General features: G+C 39.5%; 1 protein-coding gene across 2 annotated transcripts in view; it reads left to right on the top strand.

Moving 5' to 3' along the window:
• LOC115263681 (sodium/hydrogen exchanger 9B2) overlaps positions 1-20,497 on the top strand; it is a 107,563-nt gene that overhangs the window by 40,918 nt on the left and 46,148 nt on the right. The window contains exon 1 of one of the 2 annotated variants that reach the window (XM_062846065.1): positions 13,589-13,728. The exons of the other annotated variant lie outside the window; for it this stretch is intronic. Coding sequence (XP_062702049.1) covers positions 13,704-13,728 — 25 coding nt within the window. The 5' untranslated portion in view covers positions 13,589-13,703. Of the gene's footprint in view, positions 1-13,588; positions 13,729-20,497 lie in introns of those variants that run through there. 2 annotated transcript variants of the gene reach the window in all.

The following is a 20,497-nucleotide window of genomic DNA, read 5'->3' as shown; positions in this document are numbered from 1 at the left end:
AATTAGACAAATGTCATCGTGTCAGATGACATTGATTTGACCCTTTTTTATGTTTATTGATCTTCGTTCTACTGCTCGTGTTGTGTGTAGGTAAGAGATAACGGTAGCGGCAACTGCGGCAACGAAATGAAGGTAGTTAAGAGTGTCGAGTGGTTACAAGACTGGTCGTGATTTGATGTACCGCATCCATGGGTTTGGTTAAATTTTACATTTTACTACCCAGATCTGATTCCGGGTAACTACCGGCTGAACCAAATATGGTCTGACATTATTGGCTTGTTAACTGTTCATCGGTTAACCAAAAACGCTGCAAATTGAAGGTGTCACATGTAGGGTTTGACAATTTCGACGGGACTCCCCGAGCAAAGTACAATAACTGACCAGTAACAAACTGATAACTATTGCTCGCTCCAGAACTTATTTTACAATTTTGTGTTATCAACTTGATAATTCATGTTACCATATCTGTCAAACTGGGGGCATCATCGTTAACAACAACAGCGGAAGTTTGTTATCAATGACCGTTACAAATATCATTCTGATAACAAAATGAGTTGTCAATTCGATAAAATTTATTGATTTACAGAAGTTGTTATTAGGGTGCCATTGATGATAACAAAATGAGATATTTTAATGATATCACGGGTATACTTGGTTGTTATCATGTTTGTTATGTTTCCTGCTTATTCAGCCAAAATGAGAACAAATTAAGTTAATTATTTTTGATATCTGATAACACAATATATTATCGGGTTATTATGAAACTTTGCTCGGGTCTCGGAACCAATTCCGAAACGCTACCAGTTGTCTCTATTGTGATATAAGGCTATTTTCTTGCTAACTGTTCATCAGGTTATCGCAAATGCCACGATTTGATGTGTCACATGCTTGGATTTGGTTAACTTTTACATTTGGCCTCTTCCGGCCACTCAAAACCGATTCCGAAACACTTGCTGCCCGTTCATTAGGTAATCTGAAAAGCCGGTATTTGATGTGACGCATGTACGGGTTTGTTTCTCTTGCAGATTTGACCACTTCAGCGGGAACCCCGGAACGGGTTCCGGAACACTACTGGTTCAGATATGGTCTGAGATGATTTTCCTGCTCATTATCTATCAGGTCATCGAAAATGCCGTGGTTTGATGTGTCGCATGTATGGGATTGGTTCAATTGTATTATTGACCACTTCCAGCGGGACGCCTAGAACCGGTTCCGGAACACTACCGGTTCAGATATGGTCTGAGATGATTTTCCTGCTCATTGTCCATCGGGTCATCAAAAATGCCGTGGTTTGATGTGTCGCATGTATGGGTTTGGTTCACTTGTATATTTGGCCACTTCCAGCGGGACGCCTAGAACCGGTTCCGGAACACTATCGGTTCAGATATGGTCTGAGATGATTTTCCTGCTAACCGCTCATCGAACCGCTCCTGCTAACCGTTATCGAAAATGCCGTGGTTTGATGGGTCGCATGCATAGGTTTGATGCATTTTCATATCTCGTCCCTTCCTGGGGTACCATTCCGGAACACCTAAATGGCCATAACTCCGGAACGGCTGGACCGATCCAAACCATTTTCAATAGGAAACAATGGGACCAGATTTCCCGTCGAATGAACCGTCGGTCATTAAAATCGGTTCAGGTTTACTGCCAAAAAGTGATGTGAGTTTTTTTTTGTACACACACATACACACATACACACACCCATACATACACACACACATACATACACACAGACATCACCTCAATTCGTCGAGCTGAGTTGATTGGTATATGTGACTCGACCCTCCGGGCCTTCTATCGAAAAGTCATTTTTGGAGTGAACATATAGCCTTTCCAGTACACTTAGTGTACGAGAAAGGCAAAAATGATCTAGGACTTCATGTATTGCAACCAGTGACATTACAAAACAATAGAATAATGTTATCATTCAGCAGTTTTAGGGGCATGTAAGGCAAAATAGGAAAATATCTTTCATTTATGCGCATGATAGCTGTTAGCTTCCAATTGCAACTAAAACTAATTTCAACGTTCCATTACAGTATCTGTTTCTTATAAATACATTTTAAATCTCATTTTTCTATGATAATAGGGCACAATGGGGCAAATTGGACAACTCCCGAAGATGATTCTGGTGATAACAGATCTAGCGCCTTTTGTTAATGCAACAAAAATGAAATTCAAATCAGTAACATTAGAAATCTATTCATAATCATGTAAAATTCAGGATTTCCAGCAGGTGTTGGAGCATATGGGGCAAAATAAGCATTGATAAGGATCTTTCATGTATGTTTATGATTTCTATTAACCTTTAATTACACCTGCAGCTATTTTCAATGATCTACAGTCGCGTTAGCTGTTTTAAAGTACATTTTGATTCTCTTTTTGTATGAAAAAAGGGGGAAATAGGGCAAAATGGACCACTTCCCGTGCCGTGCGGTGAATGAATTTAGCACCAATCGATTTCTCGTAATTTTTTACGTCAGAAATGGTCAACTTCACGTACCGAAACCAGCGGCGTTAGAAGATCCGTTTTTTCGGTCGATTTTTCCCACTGTGCGCCGGAAGTGGCCAAATAAGAAAGTGAACATAACCCATGCATGCGACACGTCAAATAGCGGCTTTTTTGATAACCAGTTGAATGGTAAGCAGGAAAATAGTTTCAGACCATGTTTGAACCGTTTGTGTTCCGGAACCGGTTCCGGGTGTCCGGCCGAAAGTGGCCAAATATGAAAGTGAACATAGCCCATGCATGCGACACATCAAAGAGCAGCTTTTTCGATAACCAGATGAATGGTAAGCAGCAACATAGTTTCAGACCATATCTGAACCGGTTGTGTTTCAGAACAGGTTCCAGGTGTCCCGTTGGAAGTGGCCAATTAAAAAAGTGAACCAAACCCATGCATGTGACACATCAAAGAGCGGCTTTTTCGATAACCAGATGAACGGTAAGCAGGAAAATAGTTTCAGACCATATCTGAAGTGGTTGTTTTCCGGAACCGGTTCCGGGTGTCCTGCCGGAAGTGGTCAATTAAAAAGGTTAACCAAACCCAGGCATGCGACACATAAAATAGCGGCTTTTTTGATAACCAGATGAACAGTAAGCAGGAAAATAGTTTCATACCGTATCTGAACCGGTTGTGTTTGGACCCGGTTCAAGGTGTTCCGTCGGAAGTGACCAATTCAAAAATTGAACCAAACCCATGCATGCGAAACATCAAATCATTAAAAATGTTGGATAACCAGATAAACGGGCAGCAAGAAAATAGTCTCTGACCACACCTAAGATTACCGGCAGTGTTGCAGAATCAGGGTTGGATGCATCGCTGAAATTAGGAAGATGAACAAAATCGATACAAGCGATTAATATGCGTAAAAAAAAACAAAATCTTGATAAAAATTTTAGCGATCTTGTCAAATTACACCATTTCAGATTCCTGAAGCTCATTATACAATAGGATGGATCAACGTTGTATGGAAAAAAATAAATTTTATAGCACCAATCCCCTTTTGCGGCTAAAGTTACTGCGAACAAATTTTGATGCAACTGGTTGAGCCCTCGCGCTCTGTAACATGGTTGAAATTTGAATGGGTATGGGAAATTTCTCTTACTTGAATTTTTTGTCAAATTTTACATAAATCTTATAACCAATGATAATTAAACAAAGGCTAAAGTGTGCAGAAAAACATTCGCCGAAATATCTTAATAATGATCGGCATCCAGTGCTAGTGAAGGTGGTCAAGCAGTCAACTGAGTGGTTTGATATTTTTCAGCCCTGCCTATACGTTTAGCACAGCTTTGATAAAATTCTTGCTTTTATGAATAAGGCCGATACAAATTTCGATTTTCTCTTAGGCCAAGAGGGGTCCTCCCTTGGAAATTTTGGACGGAATTCAACATTTTGAGGAAGGGCACAATTAAATAAACCAAGATTTTTTTTATTTTAAGGTGAAATTATAGTCTTCCAGAAAATTTCTGATTAAATCCGATGAGTGAAGCGGTTTTACTTAATTGTTTGATTTTTTTTTCATTAAATACATACAGGGGATACTCAAAATAACTGGGACAGGTAAAATTTTCACTTTTCAACAAATATTCAACGCGCTGTAACTTTTTGAAAAGGGCATCAAATATTTTCAAATTTTTACTGTAAGTTCATCAACTAGTTTTGTATCAGTGGTTCAAATTTGGAAAAGATCGGGCCATTCTACACGAAGTAATAAAGATTCTAGAAAAAGGTATAATTATCCGATAGCCAACTTTGAACTGTTATATCTCCGGATTCAATGAACCGAATGCAATAAAATTTTGATCATTTATGACTAATGTAATGAATTTTGAAAATCAGTTGACCTAGTTTGAAATTATTAATAAGAAAAAAAGTTATGACGATTTCATTTATTCCATGTTTTTTTAGTAAATTTATCTATTTTTCATATGCATCCCATTACTTTTTCAATTAAATGCCGGCTCTTTGGTTGCTTTCCTTTGAAACATAAATATATTCAAGTCAATTAGAGGGAAATCAAATGAATTATAATTACGATCTCAAAATTTGAAACGATGATGAAGTTTTGGATAAATTGGTGTTATATTAGAAAAATAATCTAATCGTAATAATTTTTATTCGTGTAAAGAATTTTAAGTTTAGTCAAAAGTTTTTGATAGCTCATTATGTAAGTCAAAAATGATCAAAATTTATTGCATTCGGTTCATTGAATCCGGAGATATAACAACTCAAAGTTGGCTATCGGATAATTTTACCTTTTTCTAGAACCTTTATAACTTCGTGTAGAATGGCCCGATCTTTCCCAAATTTTGACCACTGATACACAACTAGTTGATGAACTTACTGTAAAAAAATGAGAATATTTGATGTACTCTAGATTCGACGAGAAAGGCACTATCACCACTAGGTGAATTAATCTGGTTTTTTTCATTAAATACATACAAGGGATACTCAAAATAACTGGGACAGGTAAAATTTTCACTTTTCAACAAATATTCAACTCGCTGTAACTTTTTGAAAAGGGCATCAAATATTTTCAAATTTTTACTGTAAGTTCATCAACTAGTTTTGTATCAGTGGTTCAAATTTGGAAAAGATCGGGCCATTCTACACGAAGTAATAAAGATTCTAGAAAAAGGTATAATTATCCGATAGCCAACTTTGAACTGTTATATCTCCGGATTCAATGAACCGAATGCAATAAAATTTTGATCATTTATGACTAATGTAATGAATTTTGAAAATCAGTTGACCTAGTTTGAAATTATTAATAAGAAAAAAAGTTATGACGATTTCATTTATTCCATGTTTTTTAGTAAATTTATCTATTTTTCATATGCATTCCATTACTTTTTCAATTAAATGCCGGCTCTTTGGTTGCTTTCCCTTGAAACATAAATATATTCAAGTCAGTTAGAGGGAAATCAAATGAACTATAATTACGATCTCAAAATTTGAAACGATGATGAAGTTTTGGATAAATTGGTGTTATATTAGAAAAATAATCTAATCGTAATAATTTTTATTCGTGTAAAGAATTTTAAGTTTAGTCAAAAGTTTTTGATAGCTCATTATGTAAGTCAAAAATGATCAAAATTTATTGCATTCGGTTCATTGAATCCGGAGATATAACAACTCAAAGTTGGCTATCGGATAATTTTACCTTTTTCTAGAACCTTTATAACTTCGTGTAGAATGGCCCGATCTTTCCCAAATTTTGACCACTGATACACAACTAGTTGATGAACTTACTGTAAAAAAATGAGAATATTTGATGTACTCTAGATTCGACGAGAAAGGCACTATCACCACTAGGTGAATTAATCTGTTTTTTTTTAAACCTGTTGATCTCAAAGTTGGCCTCAAATCCTTCCCCACCAATCTGAGTTATGTGCCTAAATTTCAGGCAATTTGGCCCACAAAAACCCCCCTTGACGAAGAGAACAAAACTGCCGATAATACCCTTTGTCACCCTATGTCGAAATTGAATTTTAATCACTGGATGAAGGCAATCGCTGGATTTAAATCTGGCAGGACATCAAATCACAGGCAGACCCAGGACATCGTATTGATAAAGACCCAACAAGGAAACAACAAAAATCGAAAGGAGTCCATTGCCAATTGCTTAAGTTACAATGAATAGTCTTCGAGGATTTAGATCAACTAATTCAGAGAATGTTCAACCAATTCACATGAAAATTTTTACACTGTGAGGCGCGGTCGATACTATCTGTGTACGGAAAATCAGATCGTTAAGTTCAAAATTGACTGAGTTGTGGTAGAAAATCAATCTGGCAAAATAAAAAATCGGGTCTACCATCAAGCGTGCTTAGGAGTTATATGTACGTGCTGTGTGCGACCGCTGAGAGAAATTGAGGTAGGAAGCCCGTGAGAAATTCCAGGAGGAACTCCGGGAGGATTTTTTTTAATTCTTCAATCACTTAAGGTGAAGATATGACGAAGCCACAGCTCAAATTTTCAAGAGCACAAATCTGAAGAACCGATTGTCAGATTGCGCTGAAAAGTTGATCGATTGGTTACTCGCTGGTGGTGACTAATCGATCAACTTTTCAGCGCAACGCGACATTTGGTTCTTCAGATTTGTGCTCTTGCAAATTTGAGTTGTGGCTTCGTCATATCTTCGCCTTAACCTAATTTACAGCTCTATTGTCCACTAGGGCACTGCGTGAGCGATTCCAATGGATCACTGAAGCCGACTTTTCCGCTACTCATCGCATCAAAACAAAAGCGCCACCGTATATGGACGGTAACACAGTGACAGCAGTCGAGTTACGTCAAACACACAAGGCTACGGTGGCGCTATCTGTTCATTTCATAGCGGCCGTTTTAGTTATTTTAGTGATCCATTGGAAGCTGTACATACACTTTGTACAGCGCCTAAATGTATTCTATTTCTAAGTATACTACATCGAACTGGTGGCCGTTGCGCTGCTTTCACTTTCTACCCTATCATGGTAGAATGATGAGCTCGAGGATGTTGATGTGTGGCTGTTGGTTGTTCCTGTTTCCAGTCCGATTGGGGGTCCATTATGGGTTGCCGTTCGCCGATGTCCAAGTATCCGGGTTCATTTGAGCCATGGGATCAGAAGATGGTCAGTGTCAGCTGCTCTCAGGGGGAAAGAACAACTGACGAAGTGCCGGGGCTGGAATCGAAGCCATGACCATCTGCTTATGAAGCAAACGTGTAGCCACTACGCCACGGGCCCCGGCACCGGGAGGATTTCTGGAAAACAAATGGAGAAATCTCAAAAGGGTATTTTTGTTGAATTCTCGGACGCTTCCTAGGATTAATCCTGGGATGAACTCATGCAGAAACCCCGAGGAAAACTTTGAAGAAAATTATGACCAAAATTCTGGGACATTCCCTGTAATCGCGGGCGGAAATTGAAGGGTATGGCGGGAAAGACTCTGGAAACAGTTCAAACAAATCCTCAGAAGAATACTGATACGTACTCTGAACAAAATTCTGAGTAAAACTTCTTAATTTAGTGTAATTATGGAAAACTAACAAAACATGGAAGCAAACCATCCAAGCTAAATACGAGGAATGTTGTACATTATCTGTCAAAATCTACCGCAACTGCTAGGTCCTTCTCATACACGAATCGTTTCCAAACGAAACCAGAGAAAGAACATTTCGTAAATTAATTTTAATTATCGCAACGAATGTCGCTCTGTTGAAATATTTCACCTTTCACAGTTGGCGCTGTGTGTTACCGGCACCGGTAGAAAGTTTCACTGTTCTTCTCATTTGCTACCTTCAACAGTTTCGCCCATTGAAGCAAATGCCTCGAAGCGGTAATACTTAGGGTGAATTTTTATTTCCTCTCTTTTTTCTGCAAGCCTTTTTTATACACAGATCCGAACTACTCCCATTCAGGGAAATGGTAGCCAATGGAAGGTAGTGTCACATTAAAAGTGATAAATTTCGGCAGCAAAAAATCGTGTTTCGTGAAAATTTTCTCGCTTCATTCTCGGTCGCCGCGCCATTGCAAACGGCTTTCGAGACGGTAGTGCGGGAGTTTGTCTCGGTCAGCCATAAATTTGGACTTATGGGAAGTCGTTACGATTGCTTCTAATAAGCTTCGCGGACGAAATGTGCATTTCCATTAATTGACCCGAATGGAGAGCGCTCACTGAATAGGCTACTCTACGTGCTCAATCGGAAATAGGAGGAAAAAAAACCGGACCTAAAATGCTGATATATTCTCGGATGGTGCACACGACCGGGGAATCACTTTACGGCTTTGATAACTTGTTTATGGCTCGTTAATCAGGATTAGCTCGAAAAAGCGTAAAGCATCTGGATTTCACGCATCATTGATCTTGTCAGTACGTAAGCTTTGATGGACTGATAAAATGCTTGATGATGATTGCATCGATAATTATGACACAAAATCCTGCATTTCGGAAGCTGTTAGGTACACAAATGGCGCCACGAGTTTAATCATATTTATTTGTGGTTGAGTGGGTTAAGAGTCTTGCTAGTTGCATACATCGCTTTGATATCCTGTGGTCAGCACATTTTGTGTAGGATTGATAAGTGTAGGTCATCCGTTTTTGTTTTCCATCATCACGTTACATATTTTTGGTCATAGTACATTATAATTGATCATAATACATGATCATAGTCATGTATTCAAATTTTTTGGCTTGGATTTGATTATTTTACCCCCTCTCCTAACTTCTGAAACTAAGCTAAAAACAATATGAGGAAAATGTGATGCTAATATAGATTGCTTCTCGAATAATCTTTGATTATCATATTTTTATGGAATATGATAATAAAAATGTGAACTGAGAGCTCGAAGCCAAAAAAAAAAGATTTTTAGATTTAATGTTAAATAACGATTACTGGATGACAACAACAACATGGAAATCATATCATTGACATCGTGTTTATTTAGAACTGTTTGCAATCCAACTGGCTATTTTAAAACTCTTTAATCTAGTTATTTCTAGGGTTTTAGATATCCATATATTTCTAGGGCGAGCATTTACTCGAATTCACGTACCCAGAAAGTCGTGTTTCTATTAACATAAGAGATTCCATAGTTTGCCTACTGGCGGGAAACGGTAATAAGTAAACTCCAGGCGGCCTATTTCCATAATGTTTGCAACAAATATACAGCCATTCCATGAAAAAAGAAACGACTCGAAAATGAAAGTGCTCCGATGCACCAAAAATAATTAAACCCGTATTTTTATATTTCGCCATTAGAGTGACCAATTTTATGATAGGGCGGTTCAAAAAATAAAGCTTTACAAAACTCAAAATTTTCAAAAAAAAATCAACGTTTGTTCTTCAACATTATGAAAATCATAAAAAACTGATATTTTGACCATTTTTTCATATTGACATTTACTACAGCTTGTTCGCGATATTTTCTCTAAAATCTGAAACTGGTAATCTTTTGATTTTATTGCATCACTAATTATGTTTTTTTGGAAAAAAAATTAGTTTTGAAGAATCTTGATTTTTATGACCAAAAGATTATTCCTACCGAATTTGAGCAAAATCATCATTATTTTTTCCAGTCTATTCTTTTTTCATGGAATGGCTGTATAATAAAATGAACTGATAAGCCAAATTACAGCAATGGGCTCATTGGTTTATTGGGATAAATACATATTCGTGGATGAACGATATCAATCGGTTTAAAATTATTCTCCCATCCAGTGGGACTCCTACCAGCGTAGGGTATGTTTCGTTTAAGTGCTTGGTATAGCGAGCATTTTTTGAAACGTTTAGTGCAGTGCATAGAAGAAGAGTTTCGTAGTGATTGCTTCGTTGGAATCGATGCGCAGAAAAAACCCTCCCAGAAGTAAGATATTTGCCGACGAGGCTTTCTTGAGCATAAGTGATTGACTAGCGCACAGTGGAAAAATCGTACAAAAAAAAAACGGAACTTATTTTTGCTGCTGGTTTGATGGTAATAAAAAGTATGTGTTTCAAAAAGAAAAATCAAACAAGGGCGGTTGATGATGGTCTCAAGGTCGGGAGATGACGGCAAGTGCGTTCAACCAATTTCAACCAATTCACATGAAAATTTTTACACTGTGAGGCGCGGTCGATACTATCTGTGTACGGAAAATCAGATCGTTAAGTTCAAAATTGACTGAGTTGTGGTAGAAAATCAATCTGGCAAAATAAAAAATCGGGTCTACCATCAAGCGTGCTTAGGAGTTATATGTACGTGCTGTGTGCGACCGCTGAGAGAAATTGAGGTAGGAAGCCCGTGAGAAATTCCAGGAGGAACTCCGGGAGGATTTTTTTTAATTCTTCAATCACTTAAGGTGAAGATATGACGAAGCCACAGCTCAAATTTTCAAGAGCACAAATCTGAAGAACCGATTGTCAGATTGCGCTGAAAAGTTGATCGATTGGTTACTCGCTGGTGGTGACTAATCGATCAACTTTTCAGCGCAACGCGACATTTGGTTCTTCAGATTTGTGCTCTTGCAAATTTGAGTTGTGGCTTCGTCATATCTTCGCCTTAACCTAATTTACAGCTCTATTGTCCACTAGGGCACTGCGTGAGCGATTCCAATGGATCACTGAAGCCGACTTTTCCGCTACTCATCGCATCAAAACAAAAGCGCCACCGTATATGGACGGTAACACAGTGACAGCAGTCGAGTTACGTCAAACACACAAGGCTACGGTGGCGCTATCTGTTCATTTCATAGCGGCCGTTTTAGTTATTTTAGTGATCCATTGGAAGCTGTACATACACTTTGTACAGCGCCTAAATGTATTCTATTTCTAAGTATACTACATCGAACTGGTGGCCGTTGCGCTGCTTTCACTTTCTACCCTATCATGGTAGAATGATGAGCTCGAGGATGTTGATGTGTGGCTGTTGGTTGTTCCTGTTTCCAGTCCGATTGGGGGTCCATTATGGGTTGCCGTTCGCCGATGTCCAAGTATCCGGGTTCATTTGAGCCATGGGATCAGAAGATGGTCAGTGTCAGCTGCTCTCAGGGGGAAAGAACAACTGACGAAGTGCCGGGGCTGGAATCGAAGCCATGACCATCTGCTTATGAAGCAAACGTGTAGCCACTACGCCACGGGCCCCGGCACCGGGAGGATTTCTGGAAAACAAATGGAGAAATCTCAAAAGGGTATTTTTGTTGAATTCTCGGACGCTTCCTAGGATTAATCCTGGGATGAACTCATGCAGAAACCCCGAGGAAAACTTTGAAGAAAATTATGACCAAAATTCTGGGACATTCCCTGTAATCGCGGGCGGAAATTGAAGGGTATGGCGGGAAAGACTCTGGAAACAGTTCAAACAAATCCTCAGAAGAATACTGATACGTACTCTGAACAAAATTCTGAGTAAAACTTCTTAATTTAGTGTAATTATGGAAAACTAACAAAACATGGAAGCAAACCATCCAAGCTAAATACGAGGAATGTTGTACATTATCTGTCAAAATCTACCGCAACTGCTAGGTCCTTCTCATACACGAATCGTTTCCAAACGAAACCAGAGAAAGAACATTTCGTAAATTAATTTTAATTATCGCAACGAATGTCGCTCTGTTGAAATATTTCACCTTTCACAGTTGGCGCTGTGTGTTACCGGCACCGGTAGAAAGTTTCACTGTTCTTCTCATTTGCTACCTTCAACAGTTTCGCCCATTGAAGCAAATGCCTCGAAGCGGTAATACTTAGGGTGAATTTTTATTTCCTCTCTTTTTTCTGCAAGCCTTTTTTATACACAGATCCGAACTACTCCCATTCAGGGAAATGGTAGCCAATGGAAGGTAGTGTCACATTAAAAGTGATAAATTTCGGCAGCAAAAAATCGTGTTTCGTGAAAATTTTCTCGCTTCATTCTCGGTCGCCGCGCCATTGCAAACGGCTTTCGAGACGGTAGTGCGGGAGTTTGTCTCGGTCAGCCATAAATTTGGACTTATGGGAAGTCGTTACGATTGCTTCTAATAAGCTTCGCGGACGAAATGTGCATTTCCATTAATTGACCCGAATGGAGAGCGCTCACTGAATAGGCTACTCTACGTGCTCAATCGGAAATAGGAGGAAAAAAAACCGGACCTAAAATGCTGATATATTCTCGGATGGTGCACACGACCGGGGAATCACTTTACGGCTTTGATAACTTGTTTATGGCTCGTTAATCAGGATTAGCTCGAAAAAGCGTAAAGCATCTGGATTTCACGCATCATTGATCTTGTCAGTACGTAAGCTTTGATGGACTGATAAAATGCTTGATGATGATTGCATCGATAATTATGACACAAAATCCTGCATTTCGGAAGCTGTTAGGTACACAAATGGCGCCACGAGTTTAATCATATTTATTTGTGGTTGAGTGGGTTAAGAGTCTTGCTAGTTGCATACATCGCTTTGATATCCTGTGGTCAGCACATTTTGTGTAGGATTGATAAGTGTAGGTCATCCGTTTTTGTTTTCCATCATCACGTTACATATTTTTGGTCATAGTACATTATAATTGATCATAATACATGATCATAGTCATGTATTCAAATTTTTTGGCTTGGATTTGATTATTTTACCCCCTCTCCTAACTTCTGAAACTAAGCTAAAAACAATATGAGGAAAATGTGATGCTAATATAGATTGCTTCTCGAATAATCTTTGATTATCATATTTTTATGGAATATGATAATAAAAATGTGAACTGAGAGCTCGAAGCCAAAAAAAAAAGATTTTTAGATTTAATGTTAAATAACGATTACTGGATGACAACAACAACATGGAAATCATATCATTGACATCGTGTTTATTTAGAACTGTTTGCAATCCAACTGGCTATTTTAAAACTCTTTAATCTAGTTATTTCTAGGGTTTTAGATATCCATATATTTCTAGGGCGAGCATTTACTCGAATTCACGTACCCAGAAAGTCGTGTTTCTATTAACATAAGAGATTCCATAGTTTGCCTACTGGCGGGAAACGGTAATAAGTAAACTCCAGGCGGCCTATTTCCATAATGTTTGCAACAAATATACAGCCATTCCATGAAAAAAGAAACGACTCGAAAATGAAAGTGCTCCGATGCACCAAAAATAATTAAACCCGTATTTTTATATTTCGCCATTAGAGTGACCAATTTTATGATAGGGCGGTTCAAAAAATAAAGCTTTACAAAACTCAAAATTTTCAAAAAAAAATCAACGTTTGTTCTTCAACATTATGAAAATCATAAAAAACTGATATTTTGACCATTTTTTCATATTGACATTTACTACAGCTTGTTCGCGATATTTTCTCTAAAATCTGAAACTGGTAATCTTTTGATTTTATTGCATCACTAATTATGTTTTTTTGGAAAAAAAATTAGTTTTGAAGAATCTTGATTTTTATGACCAAAAGATTATTCCTACCGAATTTGAGCAAAATCATCATTATTTTTTCCAGTCTATTCTTTTTTCATGGAATGGCTGTATAATAAAATGAACTGATAAGCCAAATTACAGCAATGGGCTCATTGGTTTATTGGGATAAATACATATTCGTGGATGAACGATATCAATCGGTTTAAAATTATTCTCCCATCCAGTGGGACTCCTACCAGCGTAGGGTATGTTTCGTTTAAGTGCTTGGTATAGCGAGCATTTTTTGAAACGTTTAGTGCAGTGCATAGAAGAAGAGTTTCGTAGTGATTGCTTCGTTGGAATCGATGCGCAGAAAAAACCCTCCCAGAAGTAAGATATTTGCCGACGAGGCTTTCTTGAGCATAAGTGATTGACTAGCGCACAGTGGAAAAATCGTACAAAAAAAAAACGGAACTTATTTTTGCTGCTGGTTTGATGGTAATAAAAAGTATGTGTTTCAAAAAGAAAAATCAAACAAGGGCGGTTGATGATGGTCTCAAGGTCGGGAGATGACGGCAAGTGCCCCTTTGACCACAGTTAAGCCGCAAACTTGTTTTTTTTCTGGTTCCGCGGCAGGTTTTTTTTTTTAAATTCTACCTAATATACAGTGTGGCATATCATTTCATAGAAAATTTTAGTAAGGATGTTAGTGGTGACTATTTAAAACCTTACAGAAGTCATGTGAGGGTGCGATGTGCACTATCCCCTCTCTGTGCACTAGTCTTCTTGGTGGTTCCGGAGAGACGAAGTGTTTGGCGACCATTAGGAATGTGTTTAGTGGGTCAAGGAGAGAGTAGTCATGGCTTTTACTTTTTGTTGTAGAAGACGGCCTTAACTCCACACTACTCTAACCTTCCTGTTAGGGTGTCAGTTGAGCAGAATCTCCCCCTTTGGTTTAGAAAAAAAAGTGGTTTTGTGGCCACTTCCCGATTCTGGTCCAGTTGTGAACGCAAAAAAAAATCCGTTCCGATATACGTGCACTCTCAGTCACGACAACGGGAACAAACGGGAGCTATGCATAGCAACGATAACAACAATAAGAAATGTGCACCCTGAATTTGATGTCACGGTTTCTAGAACGCTCACATTGACAGCTGGAACTAGTTCCAGTTCACGGTGTATATTTGCTTGTTCTCATATTTGCGTTTGTTTGTTCACGTTTATCAGAACGGATTTTTTCGCGTATGAGTAGTGACTATTTGAGAGCTCGCAGAGTACCTGAAGACCCGAAAATGTCTTCCTGGTCTAAAATCATGTCCTATGACCACTTACGGATCCTGGTTCAGTTTTGAATATTTCTGTGGAAAATCCATCCGTAACACAGCGAAACAAAAATTAACTTCTATTGGTTTGTCTCAAGAGCAAACTTACAGTATCGGACAATAAAAATGCACCAAAGCCGTTTTCCCATACAAACTAGTCAACTTTGGATTGCTATATCTCAGTTATGTCTCAACCGATTGTTTTAATTTTTCTGTGACGAACTACAAAACATTTCAATTTTTAAAAACAATTGAAAAAGTTCAGTGATAATCATTGATACAAAAGTTACAGGCAGGTTGAATTTTGACCATAAAAATGCACCAAGACAAAAAAATTGTGTAGCCTATGTAAAATGCTAAAGTCAGATAGCTATGGTGTCTTCAGCAAATTTATTGGTCATAACACAAGAAACATATTTGCCAAAGACACCATAGTGATTTGACTTCAGCATTTTTGGCTACTCAATTTTTTGTCATGGTGCATTTTTATTGTCAAAATTCAGCCTATCTGTAACTTTTGTATCAATAGTTATCACTGAACTTTTTCAATAGTTTTTAAAAATTGAAATGTTTTGTAGTTCGTCACAGAAAAATGAAAACAATCGGTTGAGACATAAATGAGATATAGCAATCCAAAGTTGATTAGTTTGTATTGGAAAACGGCTTTGGTGCATTTTTATTGTCCGATACTGTATGTGTCTCTGACGAAAAAAAAATGTTGCACTGCGTAATTCTACTGAAAATATATTCGGTGATTTCGTTAGAAATTGCGATAATTGCTTCTGGAATGCTTTTTGCAATTCCGTTTTGACAATTTATTACAATCTTTCCGCAATTCATGAGGATTTTTTTGTTTAGAAATTTCTTTTATACTTCCATTGTAAATTCTTTCAGCGCTTATTAAGGGAATCCCTTCAGCAATTACTTTGAAAAGTCTTTTCACAGTTTTTTTTTTAATTCCCTCGAGCAATAACTGTACGTTAATCTCTGTTTTTCTCTTGGGAAGCTCTTAGAGCCTGTTGACTCATTTAGGGGACGGGGTAGGGTTCTTCTGCGCTCCTTTCAAATAAAAAATAAATAAATAAATAAGTGAACAATAGTCTACGAGGAGGGGAGAAGGTTGGTCTGAGATGACCAAAAATAAGTCTACAGTTTCAGAACACCGTCCAGACCTAGTACCTTACCTACACTTTAGGGTGTTTCAATCCTGCGAAAGCAGACCAAGGCTGCCTGCTGGACACCGCCGGAAAACTGCTGGAATGGATCATTCTGTCGAAGCTGATGGTCTATACCGAGAAACCCGATTACTCTGGTCTATCGGATAACCAGTTCGGCTTCCGGAAGGGTCGATCGACGGTGGACGCTATTAGGGCTGTAACCAAAACGGCCGAGATAGCGCTCCAGAAGAAGCGAACAGGAATCCGCTATTACGCGGTCGGTCGTCACGCTGGACGTTAGGAATGCGTTCAAAAGCGTCAGCTGGGCCGCCATCGAGTGCGCCATACACCACCTAGGAGTCCCGGTTAGTCTATGCCGTATACTGGGGAGCTACTTCTAGAAAAAGGGTGTTTATCTATGACACCGAGGAAGGCGACAGGAGCTACAACATCACCGCGGAGGTATCTCAGAGGTTCATCCTGGGCTCTGTACTATGGAACGCGGTGTATGATGGCGTATTGAAGCTCAAACTTCCACCGGGCGTAAAGCTCGTCGGCTTCGCCGATGATATTATTCTCGTGGTATACGGCGAGTCGATAGAGGAACTGACAGCAACTCACACAGCAACTCTCGCACCACAACGGAGGTGGTGGTGGTAAAAAACCGCAAATCTGAACAACAGGCTGTGGTCACCATAGGCGGAAGCACGATCAACTCTAAGCGCTCACTGAAGCAATTGGGGGTCATGATCGCCGATAAGCTGAAATTCGGAAGCCACGTAGAATATGCCGGCAAAAAAGCAAGTATGGCGATAATGGCATTGTTAAAGATAATGTGAAATAGCTCGGCAATAGTCTCCAGTAAGCGTAAGCTGCTCGCGGCAGTAGCGGTGTCCATACTACAGTATGGCGCTGCCGCATGGTCGAAGGCGCTAGTGCTTAATCTAAACGTGAAGACTTGAGAGTACCCACAGGCTGATGTGCCTTAGGATGGTGAGTGCATACCGCACAGTCTCAAAGGACGCGGTATGTGTGCTAGCGGGCATGATGCCCATATCTTTAGTGATGGCGGAGAATGAAGAGTGCATCGAGCGACGCGACATAAGAGGCGCAATGCGAATCACCAGAACCTCGTCTATGCTGAAGTGGCAGAGGAAATGGGATTCCTCCAGCAAGAGTAGATGGACACACAGGCTCATACCAAGCGTGTCCAAGTGGACGAGCAGGCCCATGACGAGGTGCATTTTCACTTGACTCAATTTCTGTCAGACCATGGGTGCTTTAGGTGGTATCTGCAAAGATTCGAACACGCAGGCTCCCCCGCATGTTCGGAGTGTGCAGACAGCGACGAGACCACGGAGCATGTGCTCTTTGAATGTACACGTTTCGTGGAGCATAGGTCGAGTATGCAGGAGGTATGCGGTAGAGATATCACGTCTGACAACATTGTTGAAGGGTGTGTACGGGGGTGGACAAGTGGGACTCCGTTACTTCCACGGTTTCTCCAATCGTACTTGAACTACAGAGAAAATGGTGAGCTGATCAACAGCTAGTTGAGTTGCCCCCCCCTTCCCCATCCAGGAGCATGAGTTCAACGGGTAGTCTAAGTACTAGCCAGGACCCGAGCCTCCAGGGGAGAGTGAACAACTTAAGGTGGTAGCTGGTGGAACGCTTATTATTAGAGTGTACTCTTGTATGGTCCCCCCGAAGGTAAGGAAGAGAGAGAATGAGTTTTTAGTGGGTTGATCCCCACATCACCCGAGGACCCACCTCTTCGGTATCTGATCAGAAGATTTTCTCATTCTATAAAAAAAAGACCAAGGTCTCTGACCATGACGTGGAAAGAGTCCCTCGATGATCTCCTCCAACACCTCTGGAGATTGCTGTGATGAAGCCATTACATCTCTTGTCTAGGCCATCACGATCTGTAGGCATCACCCCATCACCCCGTGCACGGATTTACATTGGCACTCTGACATACATCAACATTATGCTTGTTCTTATCTCGGTGTTGAGCACGAGCTATACAGCTGCACCAGAACAGATTCCTATCGACTTCCTTAATTTTATTGTTGAGGCTTCGTCGCCACAATCCCCTAGGTTTGCTTCTGCAGCGTTGTCGTGCCGTATTCCAATCCCAGTCCAATCCAGTCAACGGCTTACAGATTATTGGGCGTATAAATATAATTGGAAATTCCACCACTAGGCGGCGCTAGTGAGCAAATAAACTTTATATCCTATGTATCTCGGGAACCTGATAACTTAGAAAGACGGTGTCTTCGACAAAGTTGTTTGGTAGGTCAAGTACTTACGGATGATTCGCAGTTTAATTTGAAATTTCATCACTTGGCGGCGCTAGTGAGCACGTAAATATTATATATTATGTATCTCTGAACCCTTATTACTTAGAAAGATAGTGTCTTCGGCAAAGATGTTTGGTATATCAAGGGCTTATAGATGAGTGACAGTTGCGCTAGTGAGCATGTAAATTTTTAATCTCATGTAGCTCAGGATCCCGATTAAAAAGGCACGGGACACCGTTTTCAGCCAGAGGCTGTACAGACTGAACAGAACTTAACACTAGACCATGGACACGACATACATTACATTCACCAGTGGATAGCATGGTGCGGTTACACGCTTGGTAACGCTAACCGAACGGCCACGAAGCTCCACTTTACTCAGAAGGATGGCGTCTTCGGCAAAGTTGTTTGGTAGATCAAAGACCAAATGGAGGAAAAGTTACCTCTTGTGCCACCCTTCTAAAAGATCGAAAACTTACAGATAGTTGTCCGTTTGAATCGTAATTTCACCACTAGATGACGCTAGTGAACATAACAAATGTATATGCAATAGTTCTCAGGATCCTGGTTACTAGAAGAGAGATGGTGGTTTCGGCAAAGTTGTCAAATAGGTTAAGTGCATTTGGTTGATGGGTCGTTGAAATCAATATTTCGCCAGTAAGTGGTGCTAATGAGTATGCAAATTTTATATCTTATATATCTGCGAGTCTGATTACCTGGGAAGTTGATATCTTTGGCAAGGTTGGTTGGTAGATCAAGGGCTTTAAGTTGATTGACCATTTGATTCGTGCTTCTGCCACCAGAAGACGCTTGTTGTAAATTTGCAAAAGCATGAACGTGTTATTATTCATCTAGAAAAAAAAACAACGAGCTGTAAATTTTTATACTTCCGAAAGTTATCAAAATTTGAAAATTACACAACTAGTTGGTTATAATTTGTTTAAATTTGCACTTGATTGATTAATTTTACATGAAGTTAAAGCGCTTAGTAAAATATTCAATATCTGACCGTCGTATTTCAATATACTCTATTTTAAGGTTGTCAATGTCACGGGATAAGTACATCCATCCTTTATCCATCAAACAACAAAGTCGAGGACATCATCTTTCTAAGTAATCAGGATCTTGAGATATATGAAGTATAAAATGGGAATGCACACTAGTGCCACTTGGATGTGAAATTGCACGTCATATTTGTCTTCATCAGTTGATGTTTGATCTACTAAACAACTTTTCAGAAGACACCGTCTTTCTAAGTAATCAGGGTCCTAAGACACATGAGTTATAAAATTTGAATACCCACTAGCGCCACCTAGATGTGGAGTTTCAAATCATACGGCTCTCCATCAGTTAGTGTTCGATCTACTAAACAACTTTGCTGAAGACATCATCTTTCTAAGTAATCAGGATCTCAAGATATATGAGTTATATTATTTGAGTGCTCACTTGCTCCACCTGGATGTGGAATTCCACATCATACTTGTCTTCGCCAGTTAGTGTTTGATCTACTAAACAACTTTGCAGAAGACACCATCTTTCTAAGTAATCAGGGTCCTGAGATGTATGAGTTATAAAATTTCAATGCCCACTAGCGCCACCTAGATGTGGAGTTTCAAACCAAACGGCTCTCCATCAGTTAGTGTTTAACCAACTAAACAACTTTGTCGAAGACACCATCTTTTTAAGTACTCAGGATCCTGAGTTATATGGGATATAAAAATTACATGCTCACTAGTGCCGCCTATCGGTTGAAGTCTGAATTTCTCAGACCACCTCGCAAAGGCCCTTGATATCCCAAGTAACTTTGCCGAAGACACCATATTTCTAGATCATTTAGATTTTGAAATACACTAATTCACATTCAACTGTCTATCTTATCTTAAATATAGTACGTTCTTCATATTGCGATTTTCAATTTTCCGCATTATAAGGAGTTATACTGTTTTCAAAAAAGGTCTTATAATATTCTACATAAGATTCCTGTAGAATACATTTAGGGTTGACATCGATAGAAAAGATGGTTTCAAAGTAATAATAATTCTCATGTGTTGTACAAAGTACAACAGCGCGATTAACGGAAGGTTAAAAGACACGGACACGTTTAGTACTTCCAGTGAGCTTTTCGCTCTTTGAAGGAAGCACGACACTAGACAACGGACTAGCATGCAACGCCCAGTGGCACAGCCGAAAACTTTTCCTGCCAGCTGCGGCGGGAATCGAACCCGCGCTCCTTAGAACGATGCGACTAAAGGCTTGGTGACCTTAGCCGCACGACCACGAAGCCACACGTTTACCAGCAGCTTGATTTCTCCGTCGTGTCCCAGAGGCGATGGGGGCTCGTGGGACTTTATCACTCTTTGCCGGACGACGTGATTTG

The sequence above is a fragment of the Aedes albopictus genome, chromosome 1 (assembly GCF_035046485.1).
Source record: "Aedes albopictus strain Foshan chromosome 1, AalbF5, whole genome shotgun sequence".
In the NCBI taxonomy this organism is placed as follows: Eukaryota; Metazoa; Arthropoda; class Insecta; order Diptera; family Culicidae; genus Aedes; species Aedes albopictus.
This window is presented reverse-complemented; position numbering and strand designations above follow the sequence as displayed.